Here is a 19,212-nt window from a genome sequence, read left to right on the forward strand (position 1 = left end):
TCCTCTCCTTGCTCTCAGGCTGCAGATCGCCCAGGAAGAGCACCGCACAGTAGAAGTGGAAAAGGTGAACCTGGAGCAGAAGCTGAGGGATGAGATCAACACAGCCAAGCAGGAGGCCCAACGCCTGCGGGAGCTCCGAGAGGGCACAGAGAACGAACTGAGTCGCCAAAAGTATGCTGAAGAAGAGCTGGAACAGGTACCTGAAAGATTGAATTTAAACCTGTTTCCAGTTCAAAGAGATAACTCTCAACATAAGGGAACAGTGTTTTATGAACTTCCTATGTGTCAGCTGCACAGTATGTTTAGGTCTATCAGATTCACACTGACTATAGTATAAATACACCCACTGAAGTCTTTGTCCATTAGAAATATTGGCAGTAGCAGCACAGCACAGCACAGCCCACACAAGTTAGCAAAACACATGAGTATTTGTTTGAAGGACTATCACAGTGATCTTATTCAGACACCTCTGTCACAGCTTGTATTTCATTCTGCAACACAAGGATAAATAGGAAACCTGGAAGAGCTTCAGACTCGGTGTGGTCACTAGATGCTTTGACTCTCGTGTTTAGTGATTTGGCAAGACAACACTTAAAGTACAGGAGTGTTTAGTGTCTATTGTCCTTAACTATAAACATGGTTTTATGGAGTTAATGGTGTAATAATTTTAAAAACATTCAGACTTTTCCTACTACAAATAAGCTTAAAATACAATATAATACAAGAATGTGAATAAAGTGTAGTAATATATATGTTTCTGTTTGTTTTTAAGTGTTAATTTGCCACCTTATGTTTGACATTGGTTGCAGGTGCGCATGGCACTGAAGAAAGCAGAGAAGGAGCTGGAGTCACGGAGCAGCTGGTCACCACCAGAGTCTCTGCAGAAGTGGCTGCAGCTCACCCACGAGGTGGAGGTGCAGTACTACAACATCAAGAAGCAAAATGCTGAGCGGCAGCTCCTGGTGGCCAAAGAAGGGGTGAGCATGTAAAAACCTACACTAGGAGTTCATGTTATTGCCTTGATTAAAAGACAATCTATTTAACATTATCCAAAGCAATTATTTGTAAAATCTCTCATTAATGAAATAAGTTTTACTTCAGTTGTTAATGCAAAATAAAAAATATGGACTATGGTCTTGTGAAACAGCTATTCCTATTCTTGATTACTCAATGGACTATTTTTGTATTTGGGAAAAGTCAAAGTTTCTCTAAGCTAGTGTCAATACAGCAGGGGTCAATGTTTGATCATTTGTTTTCACAGGCGGAGAAGATAAAGAAAAAGAGGAACACTCTCTTTGGGACTTTCCATGTGGCTCACAGCTCCTCCCTGGATGATGTGGACCACAAGATACTGGCAGCAAAGTAAGTTAGAAAAAATAATGGTCAAAAATTTGTCCTAGAATTTAATAAAAGCTGTATTTTCATTTGTGAGATCTGAATTGGGCTTTAGACTTTTCTTAAAGGGGCCATGTCTTTTAAATATATATTATCATGTTTTCATGGGTTTCATATTTTTGGGTGTTTATTGTTCACAGTGAAAAAGTGAAAACTTCATAATTCCGTGTTTTTCCAGAATCACATTTTTAGGTCGCCTCTTAAATGGGCCGTTCAGAACAGCTGCAGGTTTCTACGTAGAACCTTGCTTTCGCTATAAAAATCGACCAATCATCATTCACCGTCATTCACCTCAGGCTGCCTTCTTGCACTAGCTTGTAGTCAAGTCGATGTCAAGATTTCAACTTACCATTCTGATACCTCCTGGTGATTCTGGCTCGTACATATAAGGCAGAATAACTGATCCTAGAACAGCCATGTTTTCTACAACTTTGAAGTGACAGTGCGGTGCAGACGCTCTCCCACGTGGGATCGAACATGGGGCTACGCAGGCACTCCAAATACTGTCAGCCAATCGTGGCTAAGGTCTGACCTTTGAATGGCAAAACAGCTTGTTCGTTTCAGGAGGAAGGGGAGGCTCAGAAAAATAATCAAATTAAAATGAAAATGAAACAAACTTCCCCATCGTGATTCACAACTCATTAGAATAATAGAAAATTGATTTAATCGTTAAAATATGTCCCCTTCAATCATTTCAGATTGGGGTTTTGTGTCATCCAGTAAGAAGTTATTATTAAATTATTCATTCACTCCATCTTATTTCTCCCCCTCGTACTTTCTCCTCATCTTTTATAGACAAGCCCTGGGCGAGGTGACGGCTGCTCTGCGGGAGAGGCTTCATCGCTGGCAGCAGATAGAGATCCTCACAGGTTTCACCATCGTTAACAACCCGGGCCTTCCTTCTCTGGCCTCGAGCCTCAACCTGGATGCCAGCTTCTTGGGCGGCAGAGCCACACCTCAGCACTTCATCATGTCTGAAGACATGGACGACATGGACGAGGATATCGTGCCTGGAACTCTGCAATGTAAGAGTTCATCTGAATCTATCGGCCCTTCTGTGGGGAATAGCAAACGAACCCCTAAACCCTCCAAGACCCTGCTGGGGAAATCCAAAAATCAGCCCACATGAGAATTTGGACCTTTTGTGCAATAATTACAGGAAGTTGCCCGTGTGGCCTCCCAGGTGATAGATGGGATCACACTTATCTGTGATTCATTGAATGAGTGTTGTTTTACATTTGTATATCATGTACCATGTAAATTCACATAATTGTCTGTTCTTTTACACACAATTCCAGCGAATGCCTTTTGTTAATTGTTCTCATCATGGATAAAAGTGTTCACCTGACTCGATTGTGGAGGCTAAAGACTCGTGTGACTTTCCTCTGGAGATTGAACTGTGAAGAAAAATATACTTCTTAAAGAGAACACCTGCTTTTGTACTGACCTATTTGTAGTGATTGTGTCCTAATATGTGCTACAGAGCTTTTTAATCAGCTGCAACTTAAAAGTAGCCACTACCCAATTTAGATCTTTAAAAATATTAGAAAGATAAGTGATAAAATAGATTCTTTTGATCCATTTTCTCTCCAAAAGCTGCCATTTTTATTAAATCTCTTTGTACAGAACAGTTATTATTTTCATTGCAAATTCTAGGTTAACTACACTTCTTAATCTCAGGAACAAAACCAACAAAATTCTCATGACAATTATGCTTTGTAGCCTTGTTGTTCTAAACTTACATTTGGGTTTGACTGACTGCAGGCCAAAGTTGCCCTGCAGAATCCCTTTCCGACTGCAATAGCGAGTAAGTCTTTAAATCCACATTAACTGCACTCCCTATCTCACTCCACTCTCTCCCTCCACCACCTTTCTGGCATTTGGCTCCCACCGCTGTCTCATTGGCCAAACTACAGACGGCACCCGAGTGTTGGAACGGCGAGCCAGCGACCTGTGGTCCCTCAGTTCAGACTGTCAGCACATGTGGAAACATCCTGGTTGGCCATTTATTTATGCCCCAGTCCCCCACTTCCCTGTCTCTCTCCTTGACTCAAAGCCACACAGAACTCTTAACACTTTAATTGGACCAGACGCTGCAGATGGACTCAGCTGAAAGTGAAGAACTTCTCCATGCTGCGTTCATCTAAAAACACCCCTGACATCGCCGTAGTTGCTTGCTTGCCACCTTCCTCTAAATCCCCGCCCAGTGCACCCTGTTCCCTTCCCAAAGTGATTTGTCTCTTCTTTTATTGTTAAAGGGCACTTACTTTTTAAAAAGGCAAACTATTTTTTATTTTATCTATTTAAAGATATTTTGTTGGTAACACCATCACTGTTTTTCTCCTTTTGTTTGATGGAATATTTTCTTGTGAGGAGGAGAGATAAAACAGGAGCGTTGGGATTTCAATGTAATAATGGTGAAGGCTCAATTTATCTTCAAGACGTAATAATATTTCAAGTTTTAAATCATTTAAAGTCAAGAAAAATGTATCCCAGCATCTGTGTATCTTTCCTCCATTTCCCAAATGGTCTCCCCCTTCCCTTCAGACTCTGAGTTGTTATCGATAATGCTGTTGTTTTGTGCCCACAGCTCCCAGTATGATGTCCCTGCGCCAACGCCACATTGACCCCCAGCTGGCCATGGGCTCCCAGAGGTTGGTAGAGAGTTGCCTGTTGACAGGGCAGCAGGGAGAGGGATCCCCATACCCCTCCAGGTCTAGGGCTACCCTTAGACAGTCTCAGAGCCAGTCGTTCGGGCAGCTCGATTGTCTCCCTCTGCCTCTGCTGTCCTCGGCCGTGTCTCACCCCTCCATCATCTCTGCCTCCAGCCTAAACCCTCAGTTGCTGTCCTCCTTGTCCTCCTCTTCCTCTTGCTTACCCAGCTCTTTGGGTGGCATTGCAGCCTCTCATTCCTCCCATTTATATCATGCTTCTTTCCAGCCCATGGACCCCATTCCTGATTTCACCTTCTCCGATGTCTCCAAAGCACACAGCGACAGCTTCGGGTACCCGTCTCTTTTTGCACACACATGGCATGTGCGTGGGTGTGTTTTTTTCTACCACCTGCTGTCGTTTAATTTTTTGACACATGCATCATAACGACCTTCTTCTCTCTATATTTTTTTTCTCTTTGACTCATTCCACTTAACTTTCACACCATTGCAGCAGATGAGGCATCAGAGAATCTATGCATTTACTCTCTCTCCACCTCTCTCAAGTGTTCCTGGTGTTCTTTGCCTGCACAACTAACAAGTGTGGAGTTCCTGTGTCCCGGCTGTGCCCAGCGTGTCCATGGCTTTGCAGGCATAGTGTAGATAATCCCCAGCATGCAATGCTTCAACCTCAAACTGTTTGGGTTTCTTCATCTATCATTTCCTCTAACTTTTTTTTTTCCTCCCACAGGGACCTAAATCGCTCTGACTCCGACTCCTCCCTGTCCCTGTCCCAAGTTGGTGATCGGCTATCTGCCTACAGCTCCAAAGGCCACCTGATCAAGCCCACGTCTCTCATGCACGGCCTCTCCGGCCGTGCAGATGATACCGTCTCCCTGCACGCTCACACCCCTAACGGAGGAAATCGCATTCACGAGGCCGTGCCTACAGAGCACAGCCCTGACAGCCCCATACTCATGAAGAAGGTGTACGGCATGCAGAAGTCGCCCAGCCTCGGGGAGATCAACAGTCTGTCAGAGTCGTCCCGCTCCCTCAGCCCCAACTCCACTGAACCCGATACGCCGTCACCCACAGGAGGAGTGCAACCAGGGGTCGTGGGGCCAAAGGGCGGCACCCGCATCCCGCAGCTGTCCTCCAAGAAGAGCCCCCTGGAGGAGGACAGTGGCTCTACAGGAGAAGATACAGATTCCACTGCCAGCCGCAAGAAACACACCTTCAAGATCTTCAAGAAACAGAGGAAATAAGGGCTACACGAACTACAGGCTATAGAGCTGTTTGACTGAATTCCTCTGGTCTGTTTTTGGAATCAAGTTTCTGGTCAAATGATGGCACAGTTTGTTGCCGTTTTGTCTTTTTGTAGGTACAGTACCTACTCTGAGAAACTGGACTGTGGGGAAAAACCAGCTGTTCAGTTTCATCTGCTTATTTGGTCAATGTTGAATATGTGGGGAATGGGTAGGTTTGTATATTGGAATGTAAAGTATTATTTATTCTGCAGGAAATTGTGCCAGTCTCAAAGGGAAATGTGTCTCCCAGTTGGTTTTACTTTCTTGTTCTATGATCTATAACATTTTGCATGTCTTCACTTTTGTTTGACTGATACTCGAATGCTCTTAGTGTTTGCTTGGTTCCTGTCGTTAACCTGCTTAGACAACACTTGATGTTTCGTTTATTACTACCTAACCACCTAGTCTACAAATCCAAAGTGAATGCGCACACTTTATTTTATCCGGAGAACTTTGTTTTTATTGATGTTACAGGGTTTTTTCTGTCTTTTGTCGTCTTCTTATTGGCAGACACATTCAGGAGATCCTCAGAAGAGTTGTAGAAGAAAGCTTGGACTAGTTAATCAGGCTCTACTCTCGCTGTCAAAAATGTGTTGCATACAGACTAGCAATTACTTTGTGTTGTTTAGATTCTCTAGAAATGTAAAAACAATGGGGATTAACAGGCTTTCTAATAACTTACAGCTGAATAACTTTAAAGAGAGTTGGACAAGAGGTGAAACTCCTCACGAACGAAACCCAAGGACCCATTTAATGCAGCGTAAGACCTTATGCTTTATTTTTAGTATTTAGGGTTGAGTGCATGAGCGAGTGAGAGAGAATTGCTTTGCTGCAGCTTTTAAATAATGCAGACAATATTAACCTAAATTACAAGACTCATTACTAAACCAGGAGGTGAACAAGTGTTAGAAGATCCTTGCTTAAATTGCCAGCTGAGGTTTACATATCTTTATTATTAGGCAGCAATGTTACCAAAAGAAGAGTTACCAAAACATTACAACTCAAACACCAGAGACTGCACGACAATGAGCTTTTATCTGACAGTTTAAAAACAAGGATACACTTACCAAGGAAAACATTTATCAAAGACCTTAACCTTTTGAGCGCATTTTTATTATTAACAGAGGTCAACAGCTTTGTTGTGTTTTTGAAGATTATATAATAAATGCAATCCAACATGTTCCACTAAATGTTAATTTAATGAATTGGGTGCGAGATTGATTCCTGATTTTGGCTCCTACTATTGTTTGTCTTATTGTTTGTGTTTCAGTGATAATTTAGGTGGACTAAGGAAACTTCTCAGCAGTCTGTGAGCGAGGATTGGGTGCTGGTAAGGGCTATAGTTTCAGAGCAAAAACTTTTGCTATGTATAAAGATATAAGTTTGTAATCCACCTTTTAATGGAAGATTTAGCTTGACAAGTTGTGGGAGCAGAAGTCGAAGAGTGCCAAATCCCTATTTCTGACAGAGGCCTTTGTATTTGTAGTGTGTTCGGCCCTTTGAGCCCCTTTTACACATAAAACAAAAAACACGCTGAATGTCCGGAGGTGTTGTTGCTGTAACGGTACGTTCAGTACAGTATGTTTACATTTGTTACAGATAATAATTATTATCCTCTGATTACATTGTGCCAGTTTTAATATAAACGACAGCTTCATACGAGCACAGAACTATGCATCAGTAGTTGTAGGTGATTATTACAGTAGTAGAAGGGACGCCGGTGCGTTTAGGGCCGCTCCTGACCGACGAACAACCAAAAGTGCTGCAAAAGACACAGTGGGCCTCCCTCAGCCTCGTAATGTAACAGGTGGTTTGGATGAATACGATGTTTCAATACTTTATTTAAGAAACCAGTTAAAAAAAAAATCAATTTCCTACTGGTCCTTTTGTAAAGTGTCATTTGTACTTTTGCACGACAGAGCTCTAAGTGGATTATGCCGTCTGAATGCGTGTGAATGGTGCGCGTCTGTCTGCTCCCAGTATAATGCACTGTATTGTTGATGCATGTCAACTGCTGTAACGAAACCTACATTGGGTTAAAAGAGTGGGTCAGCTTAAGCTCTTTACTCCCCCCCTCACCCACCCTACTTTTTCTTTCTCTTTGTTTTGGGCTTCTATTTATGAAAACCTGCAGTATATTTGTACAGAGAAAATGATAATTTTGCATCTTCTGTGATGTTCTAGACTTTTCTGGCACTCCTGCATGATAGCAATAAACTATTTTGAATGAAAGATGAGTTGATTTGATTGAAGACGTCACACTGCATGCTGCACAACACATGCAATGTTTTTCTTATCTGTAGAATTAAACCAAAGTGTAAAGGTAGAATCTTAATAACCGGTGAATTAAGTTGATCTTTAACCATGTTATCTTTTGGTTAGGTAGTAGTTATTTAGCTCCACCTTAACTGCACTGTGTATATAGTAGTTGGGTGGGGCTTTGTGCTGTTAAATATTTACCTATGCCTCAGTGTCAGTGAGGTGGAGCAGGATGAGGTCCGGATCTTGAGGCTTCTTGGATCCTTACAGCTTGAAAATCTCTAATGGGGAGATTAATGACACCACTGTGTGAACTATGGACTTCTATACATTACAAAGTCCTCTGCCTGTTGTGTCTCAGTGTGCAGGTAGGAGCAGGTTTCCCTCTGGTATCTGTGATACACACTTCTTGCTCTTTGAGGCGTTTTGACGATGCAATTAGCAGCTATGTGCATGTCTTCTTCCTCCTACAGGTGGTCCAGGGTGACGATGTGATGCTCCTGAATCCCCCAGAAGAGGCTGTGCCGGACTATCCTCTGTCTATACTTTACTCTTGTTATGGACCTGCGGTTGTATATCTGGACTGTACTGTGTCTTTTGACACTGGCCTCAAAACTACACTCCTGCTAAGAAAGTGGGACTGTGACCCCAGCGGCCCTAAAATAAAAACTCTGGAGCTGAACCTGCCCGATTGGTTGGTGTATCAAGCTGATGGGATCGTTCCAGACACCCAGTGGGTGCTGAGTTGTATGCTGGAAGTGTCGCTCGCCTACATTGCATATGATGAAACTGACGAGTTTGTTGCAGCTGATGATGTGGCAACTTTGGAGCCTGTTCCTTATTTTGAGCGGCCTGAGAAACAGCATAATCTGTGCCTTACCTGGAGCACACAAATGCTGCATTTAACTCAGCACTTTAAAGTGAAACGATGCCCTGTGGAGCAAGGTAAGGTTAGAGAAGTGAGATTTAAACTGCACATGTGGACAAAGGCACCTAGAAGCACAAATAGTGAGGCCATCCTTAGAAAACAGCAACGCTGACTGATGTTTTTAGGATGGTTTAAAGGGGGGTATTATGCTAATTTCAAGCTGTGGAGTAGCTTAGCATAAATTACAGTTTAAACATGTTTTTCTCACACTGGTGCTCTTTGCATGCCCTCATACAGCTTCGGCATGAAACGACTCAGTCAGCCCTGTCCCTTTAAGAAACCCCGCCCCTACAAGGCCTCTTTCTTCTGATTGGCCAGCTCTCCGAAGCCTGCTGAGGCTGCACTTGGTGAAGTCACAACGTGGAGTGTAGAAAAAACTGCACAGCAGCCTGCAGACAGAGCTGAGAAGCCTGGGGATTACTCCAGCATACTTTTACCTACAGATTTGAAACTTCCCCCTCGTTTAGTCTGGACATCCAACATTGTAACATTATATATGTGTGTGTCCTAAATGTGAAACAGGATAATACCCCCTCTTTAAGAATTCATTTGTCGCTCTCAATGACTGTGTATATATAGATGAACAACGCATCTCCATCTGCTCCCATTGTACGAAATTGATGCCAAAATAGCCCCTGTGATAGGTGCTGCCATCTTGCGATGGTGACGTCATATGGAGCCACAGACTGCGCAGTAGAGATCGACGAGTGAAGCAGCCATAGCCACTTCCGCTAACTCAAACACACACTTAACTTACCAAAAAAACAGCAAGGATGCCGCACACCAAGCTGCAGGAGCCGAATTTGTCAGCAGAGCTGTCAGTCATCATTTTGACAGCATCAAATAACTAATTAAAAATAAACTTGTCAGAAAAATGAACACTTAGAGAATCACCATGATAATAACTAGCTATAATGACAGCAACCATGTTTGAGAAAAATTTATCGGGCGTGTATTTTCATTTTATAGTTTGACTCATGTCCCACCTGTTAACATCGAGGAGGCGGGCTTTATGACCTATACTGCAGCCAGTCAGCAGGGGGCGCCCGAAATGTTTTGGCTTCACTTTTAGGGAGCTGACATGTCGTCCATCTTTTTATACAGTCTATGGTCGTACTGTAGTGGTCCGTGAAGGATGGTGGTATTTTTTACGTCAGGCATGAAATAAACATCTTGTATTCTTCCAAATCTCAACCAAACTTCTCATATCATCCAGAAACGGTGCAGTTGCTATCTTCAATATTTGCTTCAACTGGGGAAAGTTTTGGTATCACAAAAACTTTCGAGCCGTACAGCAGTGAAGTGCTGGAGTATTTGCGTGTCCAAGCCTTCACTTATCCATGGTAAGACAGTTTAAATATAATGTCGCTTTTTACCTTGTAAATGCAGACACTATTTAGAGTGCGTGTGCCTGTCTTGTGCCAGGTGTATGTTCTCCATGTGGATTATGGTGGCCAGACACTGCCAAGAAAAGCTGTGTGGATTGTTCCATCATATAGACCCCGATGATAACTACGCCACACCAGCACTGTTCCTGTCTAATTCAGGTACAGATACGAGTTAAAGCAACTAATCTGCACCATTTTTTTGGACTTTGATTAGTTTCTTATGGTTGCTTGTCACTGTATATGTACAGGCAAGCTACACATACAGATGAACGGGGAGCCTGGGGCATCAACCGCGTTTATATCGCCATTCAAGGTGCCTTTGAATGTATGGTGCCACATCAGAGTGGCGTTGCTTATTAGAACGGTGAGTAATCTCCTGTTGGCTGAAGTTGTCATCACAGCATGTAAATGATTGTAATTGGTGGTCATTGTCACTGCTTTTCAGGTGACCATCACCATGGAGTGCATGGATGGTGGACAGAGATATTCTGTAGAGTATATGTAAGTTGACAACACAAAAATTGATCAAACTGTGATGATTCATCGTAAATTAAATCAGCACTTTAAGTGTTCTTTGTTGATGTCATATGAGCACTGTGTCTTGCAGGTTTAGACATGAAATCATACTGGATGACACAGAGGGATACTTTGTGATCGGCGGAGGGAAATACATAAGAGGTGTGGAAGGTTATTATGGACCATTTGTTTTCTACCGCAACAGCGCGCCACCAGAGAGCATGGTAAAAGACTCCAGCCAACAGTTACTGTTCCCTGTGCTCTGTTCACTACATTTAAGTCTTGATTTTTAATCTCCTCTCCAGTCCGAAGCTGTTCCAGATGTTATCAGGTCTGTGAATCTGTCTGGCTGGCTCAACTCCTGCCAAGCATTTCATCAGGAGCTGCATGCGAAGATCGGTCTCTATTCTCTCCAGGCCACAAAGCCCAGTAGGTTCATATGTCCACCAGATGGTGCTAATTTCACTTTATTTGGAGTATTTTCAAGATCCTGCTTGCAAAGGTATAGAAGAAACAGTCTGTGCTGGTTTTGTTTCAGAAACCTGTTCTGATGCTTACCACAAGCTGATTAAAAAGAGCAGACTGAAATCAAAGCCCCAGTGTGAGCTGTGGGAGGAAACGGTCCCTAGTAGAAGACAAGCTATGAAACTGGTCAAGTTTTTGGCTTACAGACGAGGTGAGAGATTACCTGCACACAATGAATTAGCCAAGCAATGGTACAAAACATTCAGAGGTGGGAGATCACAATTGATATATATAAGTAAGTACCATGTTGCGCTACTTTATCCCTCGACTACAAAAGGTTACGTTGCAGATTATTTTTACATTTAAAACATGACATACATGTTATATTTAACACTCTGAAATACATTACAAGAGATCATATTGTTAATTAATCACAGGGAGCTCCACTTATTGTCACAGTGTAGGAACAAATTGTAATATATGTTTGTTTCACTGGTAACGTTTGTTTAAAAAGGGAGCAAGTTACGGTTGGAAAATCCACCCGATTACACACAGCCTGGAAATACAGTATATTCTGTAACAGGTTTCATTCATGTTCTTAATTTGAGCAATTTGATGCATCAATTTGAAATATTCTTCATGTACTCATCACCTGAAATGTACATATTTGTCATATTTATTGTCCCAACTAAAATTTAAATAAGTCTGTGGTTTGTGCAAAGTTTTCCTGCACAGCATGAGTCTGTATTGACTGACCACTTTGCTTGTCAAGAAGCTGAGTTAATTCAATTCAAAAATAAGTAAAAATCAAAATAAACAGAAACAAATTCGGCGCTCAGATGAAGGCAAACAGTCTAAAAAGGAAAGCGACCGTCAGCGAGGAGGAACAAAGCGAGCCAAACATGGACGTCTGCTTATCCAGGACGTATGAGCCCACAATTGCCATAAGGTGCCGCCAAATAGAACGAAACTGAGAACTTTAAGATTATATCTTTAAGTCCTGGTATAAGTTGTCTTCTTAACCTGCAGGATACAGAGGAGTCAGCCTGGCAGCTGTGAGCCGAGCACTGTACTCCTTATCACTTCGTAAACTGGGCCGAGCGAGAGGCACAGGAGTGATCAGAAGAGTATTACCACTGCTGCTCCAAGCCAGCTGCTTAGAGCATAACCAAACTCTGTACATGGCGTCAGTGCTCTACAGCACTGGCCTGGGAGTGAAGAAACAGCCCTACAAGGTGTGTGCTAATGTGTCAGCTACGGTAAACCTACTCCTGACGTGAGCATGATTATTGTTTTGATATCCTCTCGTGCCCTTGTGTTTGGTTCAGTCTTGGCTCCTGGCCCTGCTGGCAGCTCAGAAGGATGATCGATTAGCACTTCTGCATCTCGGGCACCTGCACCAGCAGGGTCTGCATGGCCTCCCGGCAGATCCAGCCCTGGCCTATGCATATTACGCAAACATTGCGAAGCAGACAAGTTTCGACCGTCATAATCCCACACCAGAGCAGGTAATGCATGCATTTGTGACTGGACAGAGTGAAGTTTGTTGTGTGCTAAATATTTAGACTTTTTCATGTCTCTGTCACTAAATTTATTTTGTGTGTATATATATGAGTCAACATGAACCGTCTCGTGCAAATAAATGGTATTTGGCATGCTTCAAATAATAATAAAGGTAGTGAAAATGATAACAGGAAATATCAGAGAATAGTATTTGTACAATATTGTCTGTCAGACCAACAGGCACTTTAATGCAGAGACTAGGAGGAAAGTAATGTAGCTCTGGGCTTATTACAACATATGAGCTGATATGTGATATGGAAAGACACGCTCCCCCAAATAGTTTTTGGATTTCTATCATCACTAGGTTCTCCCTTGTTGCTGTTTTCCTTACAAAGAAAGATAACAGTATTAGTAATATTACACTGTGGTTCATGTTTTATCTGAATAACAGAGCTGCATTTCAGGAACAAAGGGCACAAAATAAATGAAAATCTACAGTTTTTTTTTTACATGTGTCCTTTCTCATTCCCTTATTTTTTAGACATTTGTTGAGGCCGTTTACTTAAACAATGACAAAGTGTTGAATGTCCAGACGGATAAAGACCATCATCTCTTCCAATGGCTGAAACTGCAGGCGCGCAGGGGAGCAGCTGAAGCAGAGGTACCCCGCTCTGTCGGCTTTTTAATCCACAAATTCATACACCACACAAACAATTAGATACACATTAAAGGGGACGTATCTTTTAAATGGATATTCTCATATGTTGCATGGGTTTCACATGTTTGAGTGTTTATTGTTCACAGTGAAAAAATGAAAACTGCATAATTCTGTGTTTTTCCAGATTACATTTTTAAAAAGGTCGCCTCTGAAATGGGCCGTTCAGATCAGCTGTGGGTTTCTATGTAGAAATCGACCAATCGCCATTCACCGTCGTTCAACTCAGGCTGCCTTCTTGCACTAGCTTGTAGTCAAGTCGTCAAGATTTCAACTTACCATTCTGATACCTCCTGGTGATTCTGGCTCGTACATATAAGGCTGAATAACCGATCCTAGAGCAGCCATGTTTTCTACAACTTTGGAGTGACAGTGCGGTGCGTCGTATGGGGCTACGATCACTCCAAATACTGTCAGCCAATCGTGGCTAAGGTCTAACCTTTGAATGGCAAAACAGCTTGTTTGATTCAGGAAGAAGGAGAGGCTCCGAAAAATAATTAAATTAAAATATGAATTCAATTTTTAAAACGAAACAAACTTTACCAACATGATTCTAAAACACTATCCATCCATCCATTATCTTCCGCTTATCCGCAGCTGGGTCGCGGTGGCAGCAGGCTAAGCAAGGTGACCCAGCCGTCCCTCTCCCCAGCAACGTTTTTCAGTTCCTCCTGGGGGATTCCGAGGCGTTCCCAGGCCAGATGGGATATATAATCCCTCAAGCGAGCCCTGGGTCGGCCCCGGGGTCTCCTCCCAGTTGGACGTGCGCGGAAAACCTCCACAGGGAGGCACCCAGGAGGCATCCTAATCAGATGCCCGAACCACCTCAACGGGCTCCTTTCGATGCAAAGGTGTAGCGGCTCCACTCCGAGCTCCCCCTGGATTTCCGAGCTCATAACCGGAAGGAAACTCATTTCAGCCGTTTGTACCCGCGACCTAATTCTATCGTTCACTACCCAAAGCTCGTGACCGTAGGTGAGGGTTGGAACAAAGATCGACTGGTAGAGCGAAAGCTTTGCCTTCAGGCTCAGCTCCCTCTTCACCACCATGGTCCGATACAACGCCTGCATTACTGCTGATGCTGCACCAATCCGCCCGTCAATCTCATGATCCATTTTACCCTCACTCGTGAACAAGACGCCGAGATACTTAAACTTCTTCACTTGAATCACACTGGGGGGGCCATCCACCGTTTTCTGGCAGAGAACCATCAGAAAACATCTAAAACATATTAGAATAATAGAAGATTGATTCCATAGCTAAAATATGCCCATTTTAAGCGAAGCATAGCACAAATTTTCACAAAAGAAAATTGAGTCAAACAAGTATTGTATTTTTAACTGTCTTGCAGCAAGCAATTGCCCGCATGCTGTTCTGGGGTCAGCAGGGAGTGGCTCCAAACATCCGGGAGGCTGTGAGACACTATGAAAGGGGAGCTGTCCACTGGGAGGACCCGGCTTCAATGTACGACTATGGTATTGTCCTTCTGCAGGTCAGACTCACATCTCACGCACAGCACTCCTTCATTTGGTGTTATCACTTATTATTATCCTGTAATTAAAGGATTATTTGTTTCTCTGTAGGGGCAAGGGGTTGAAAAGGACATCCCAAAAGCTGTTACCTTCTTGAAGAGAGCGATGGACAAGGTTTTGTATGGCCAAATGTTAATAACTCATCTGCTATCCCTACTGTAACATTAGGAGTTCACTTTCTGTATCATCTGTATTCATTCATAGTTTGCACCTTCTTACAATATTGTGCCCCACAGGATTTTGTTCCTGCTATCAATGCCCTGGCCTGGTACTACGAGCAGCATGAGCGTGACTACGTGAAGGCAGTGCAGCTGTGGGAGCAGGCCGACCTCCTCGGGAGTCCAGATGCTGCTTTGAATCTTGGCGTCATGCACTCGCAGGGTCTCTATCCTGGAAAAGCTCCTGACCAGGTAAAGTAAAGTTTCCTGTGCTTAAATGATTACCGAGAAGTGTTGAGTGCTTAGTGAATGGTGAATAATTTGTTTTCCAACAGTTTTTGGCCTATCAGTACTACCTGAGGTCTGCAGAGCGAGGGCACATCAGAGGAGGCATTCTCCTCGCTGAGATCTGGACCACGGGGCTACCGGGACATGTCAACAGACGTCCATCAGATGCCGTTCTGTTAGCTACTTTTCTTTTTATTTACTTCTCTTCATCTGTATGGTTTCTTGTCTGTCATGAAATGTGTGTGTTTAACTGACCGCAGGTGGGTAAAGTGGGCAGCTGAGCACAACGGATACCTTGGCAGCATCTTGCGGAAAGCCATGGATTCATATCTCAAGAGTGACATGTAATCTTTCCCTCTATTCACACTTGCCGTATCAGGCCACTTGATGGGAGTTTCAGCAAATTAACTTTTTACATTTCCAACAGGTTCCACTCCTTGTTATATTACATGATGGCTGCTGAGAGCGGGTATGCAGCTGCACAATTCAATGTGGCTTATCTTTGTGAAAAAAATACGGTGGGTAACCTCCTCGTTACCTGTCTTTTTAATGATATTGTTGAATTGATGCGGCTCATATTTCAAAGTTAATTTCTTTACATATGTCTTCAGTTAGGGTTTCTGGATCCTGCTTTTGCTTCAATCTGTATGTGGAGATATTACAACCTTACAATCCGAAGTCAAAATCCTGACCCATATGGTAAATAACTCTCCTTTGGAACGTCAGTATGTGCAAACATGTGCAAACATCCTTCTTACTCGACCTCTAATTCTGTTACCTCTCCAGCCTTGATCAAGTTGGGCGACCTGTTTTACGAGGGGCAGGGTGACACGAAGAAAGACTTGTTTTCTGCAGCACAGATGTACAAACAGGCAGCGCTGAGGAAAGAGCCACAGGTCGGCCTCTTTTAAATTGATTTCTTGCTGCGTGTATAGATACTTTTTCAGGTTTGTGTTTATTCATAATAGTTCATGTGCGTACAGGTGTGTGTAAGCAACTCTGTTCTTCCACAGGGATGGTACGACCTTGGCCTCCTTGTTGAGGAGGGTTACAGGCTGCCGCTGTCAGTATTGATCGAGCTGGACCTTTCAGAGCATTACATGGCAGACAACAGATCGCTTTTGAGTACTTTGTACGAAAGGTGTGTTAGATTTGAATGTGTGTATACATCAGTTGTCAAAGGGCAGTAAATGTCTGCAGGATCGGAAGAAAACTTATTTTCATACTTTCTTTCAATAGATGCAGAGATTCAGAGGATGAGGATTCATACCTGCCTTGCAGCCTTGCCCTCTTCAAGATGTATTTTCAATCATTTCAAAAGGACTATAACACTGCTATTAAGGTTAGTGCAATAAACTCAGGCTACTTTGAACATCTTATTCTGTAAAAAATCGGTTCACTTGCACACTTTTAGTAGAAATGCATGCTGTATGCTGTATTTAATGTATTTAAATGTACATTTATCTTATGGCGGGACACTTTACCAATACATTTTCTTTTCTATAACATTACAATGAATCTTCATGACCTTACTGTTCAACATTTAATTGGAAAGCAACGTGTAAGTATGGCTGACTGTACAATAGTACAATATCGTCCTATGAAGTGTAGTCGAGTAGAATAGTAAGTAGTATCAGATGGAAGTACTCAAGTGAGGTTAAAGTACCTCAAATTCTATTAATGTACAGGACCTGAGTACATATTTACTTTCCTCTAACCCACTGGCCAACAGCTGCCGGTCAGCAGGCATATCTGACTAATGGCGCATCTGACGTAACATTTTGCTGTTGTTATTTCCCACAGTTGTCCACTGCGGTTGCCGTTGTTGCAGCTTCAACCATATTCTTAATCATTCCCGGTGCGCTCAGGAGAGCTGTGCAGTCCCTCAACTAAAGCCCACACTCACATCAGGATCCTCAATGAACAAACGGAGGGACTAAAGAGCAAATTCAGCCTGAGCACAAAGAGCATGGCTCAGTTAACATGTTTACTATGGGATCACTGTAAAGAACAAATGTTTTGTAGCCAGAATAATTGCCACTAGACTTACAGTTGGTTTCAAAATGCTGTTGGTAGAACAAAGATGAATGTACTTTTGTCTCTCAGTGTAATGATTCCTTTGCTATATGGCTATATGTGAATGGAGGACAGTATATCAGGTTATGAATGCCCAGCTCAGTGAACCTGTTTTATACATTAAAGTTATAACTTAAAAAAGCAACCAAAAGGTCAGCTGGACTTTGGGTTTTACTAATGTGATATATACAGTATAAAATATGTTACATTTAAAAAGGTAATATTTGAAAATGTAACTTAAACCTTTACATTCGTTAATATAATTTATGATCACTTGGTAGGGATAGATCCCCCTGTTTTAACTGTTTAATAGGTCAAAATTCAATGTTATAGAAATGTTATGGATGTTTACATGATAATATGCAACTCTTTTAAACTGGCAAAGCAAAAAGAAAGTAGATTTTATATATTTGTTTTTGACTCTCAGACTTCACAGGAGGAAGGTTTACTTGTCGATTGTGAGTGTTATGCTGAACTTAACCATGCAAGTAGCGTGACTTCACAATATCGGAGACATAAAGGACATTGATTTCAATCGTACCATAGTTCAAACAACTGAGGTACCAATATATTAATTTGATTGGGAGATTTTCATCTGTGTTTTAAGTTATCTGTTGAAACTCCAGACAAACTCCTGATTAAATGCTGTTAAAAAGATCTTGTACTATACCGTATATAACTTCCACTTAACGCACTGCTGCGCATCAAGTATGGAAAGTAAGTATGCCAGATAATTCCTTACAACTCATATTCCTCTTACAAAATCAAGCAAGCAATTACAGATACATCTCATGAGACCAACTCCATTCACCACTCAACATCTCATTAACATCAGCAGACAAGTTTAATTGCTTTGCTTCTATTTGTTGGAATGATTGAGAATTAGTTTGGGGGTCATGATGGTAAGGATGAGGGAAAAAAACTGAATGAAAGAAAAAAAATATTTTGTATTGCTGCAATTAATCTGAATAAAGACAGCTTCTTGCAGATTTCCAACTCATAATTTATTTTCAAGAGGTTCAGATGATCCTAATTAAAAAGTTCATGTGGTAGATGGGTGCACATTGTTGACATAATACCCACACAAATAATTACAAGTCCTCAAAAATAGGCCATTTGACCAATACTCTTAAGGAGGGATTGAGGCTCCATTTTGCCTGATGTTTTTGTTACTGACTCCTGAGAGTCATTCCCCAGATATGCCCTGCCTTGCATCTTGTCATTGCGGAGACTGAGGTTATGTCCTCTGTATTTTTACAGAAAATTTGTGAATAGTCAAGTCAATGTAATAGTAACTGGTCATATAAGACTGTTAAGAAATGTTAAAAGAATACAAACAGAAACTGAATTTTATACATTTTAATTTAAATCTCAGACTTAATTCATCACACTTTCCTGTATTTTTCAGAGCTAACATATTTATATTTAATTACTTGTTGGCCTCTTGTAAATACATTTTTAAAAAAAAGGTTTTATATTGGTTATAGTTATATAATATGTGTTCATGGTAATAAGAAAGGGCTTTTAAAATATAAAGATGGGTTAAAAAATGGTTTGAGAACATTTAGAAGGGAACTGACTCATGACGTCACTTTGTCTATACACCTGATTGGCTGCTCCCTACGCATGACTAGGCCAATTAGCTGAGCGCGAGGTAAGCGGTAACGTTTCTTTGGACGTTCCAACAGTTAACAGTTACCTTCAATTTACCTCAAAGACAAGTTTATTCAAGTCAAAAAACACCTGCCAGCGGGAAGGAAAGTAGAAAAGTAGGTGAACACACTATAATGTACGTGCCTGAAACTAAGGAAGCTACTATAAACGACTTGCTTTTCTTAATTAACAAGCTAGTTTACGGCTAACTAAATGACGTCAGTATAGCAAAGGTATCGTTAGCTTAACCAGTGCTAATGATTGAATAAACGATGAAAAACACGTTTTAAACATTTTTTAAAAAACTTTGTTGTTCTTAAGCTTATTTCCAGAAACCTCCTCTAACATCTGAAAAAAACATAGTCGTATTCTCAACTT

At 41.9% G+C, this 19,212-nt stretch overlaps 2 protein-coding genes across 5 annotated transcripts in view; both read left to right on the forward strand.

Moving 5' to 3' along the window:
• Positions 1–6,532, forward strand: part of stim1a (stromal interaction molecule 1a) — a 28,420-nt gene extending 21,888 nt beyond the window's left edge. The window contains exons 8-14 of one of the 4 annotated variants that reach the window (XM_069668227.1): positions 19–196; positions 810–977; positions 1,262–1,362; positions 2,191–2,420; positions 3,312–3,392; positions 3,986–4,400; positions 4,798–6,532. In XM_069668227.1, the coding sequence (XP_069524328.1) occupies positions 19–196; positions 810–977; positions 1,262–1,362; positions 2,191–2,420; positions 3,312–3,392; positions 3,986–4,400; positions 4,798–5,311 (1,687 nt within the window). In that variant the 3' untranslated portion in view covers positions 5,312–6,532. Of the gene's footprint in view, positions 1–18; positions 197–809; positions 978–1,261; positions 1,363–2,190; positions 2,421–3,159; positions 3,203–3,311; positions 3,393–3,985; positions 4,401–4,797 lie in introns of all 4 variants that reach the window. The other 3 variants (XM_069668226.1, XM_069668223.1, XM_069668225.1) reach the window with 3 other exon arrangements.
• Positions 6,533–7,908: 1,376 nt separating this feature from the next.
• LOC138597397 (protein sel-1 homolog 3) lies at positions 7,909–18,012 on the forward strand. The gene is made up of 22 exons (XM_069668995.1): positions 7,909–7,980; positions 8,086–8,557; positions 9,757–9,883; positions 9,966–10,087; positions 10,177–10,292; positions 10,374–10,429; positions 10,536–10,668; positions 10,750–10,873; positions 11,939–12,144; positions 12,238–12,417; positions 12,954–13,073; positions 14,479–14,619; positions 14,711–14,773; positions 14,896–15,069; positions 15,153–15,280; positions 15,366–15,449; positions 15,533–15,627; positions 15,721–15,804; positions 15,892–16,001; positions 16,119–16,246; positions 16,345–16,447; positions 16,909–18,012. Exons 1-22 carry the CDS (start codon positions 7,909–7,911, stop codon positions 16,996–16,998), a joined length of 2,928 nt encoding a protein of 975 aa, XP_069525096.1. The 3' UTR covers positions 16,999–18,012.
• Positions 18,013–19,212: the final 1,200 nt, after the last annotated feature.

The sequence above is a fragment of the Semicossyphus pulcher genome, unplaced genomic scaffold (genome assembly GCF_022749685.1).
Source record: "Semicossyphus pulcher isolate SPU_LCO1_2020_fin unplaced genomic scaffold, fSemPul1.0.p SCAF_19, whole genome shotgun sequence".
NCBI classification, from domain to species: Eukaryota; Metazoa; Chordata; class Actinopteri; order Labriformes; family Labridae; genus Semicossyphus; species Semicossyphus pulcher.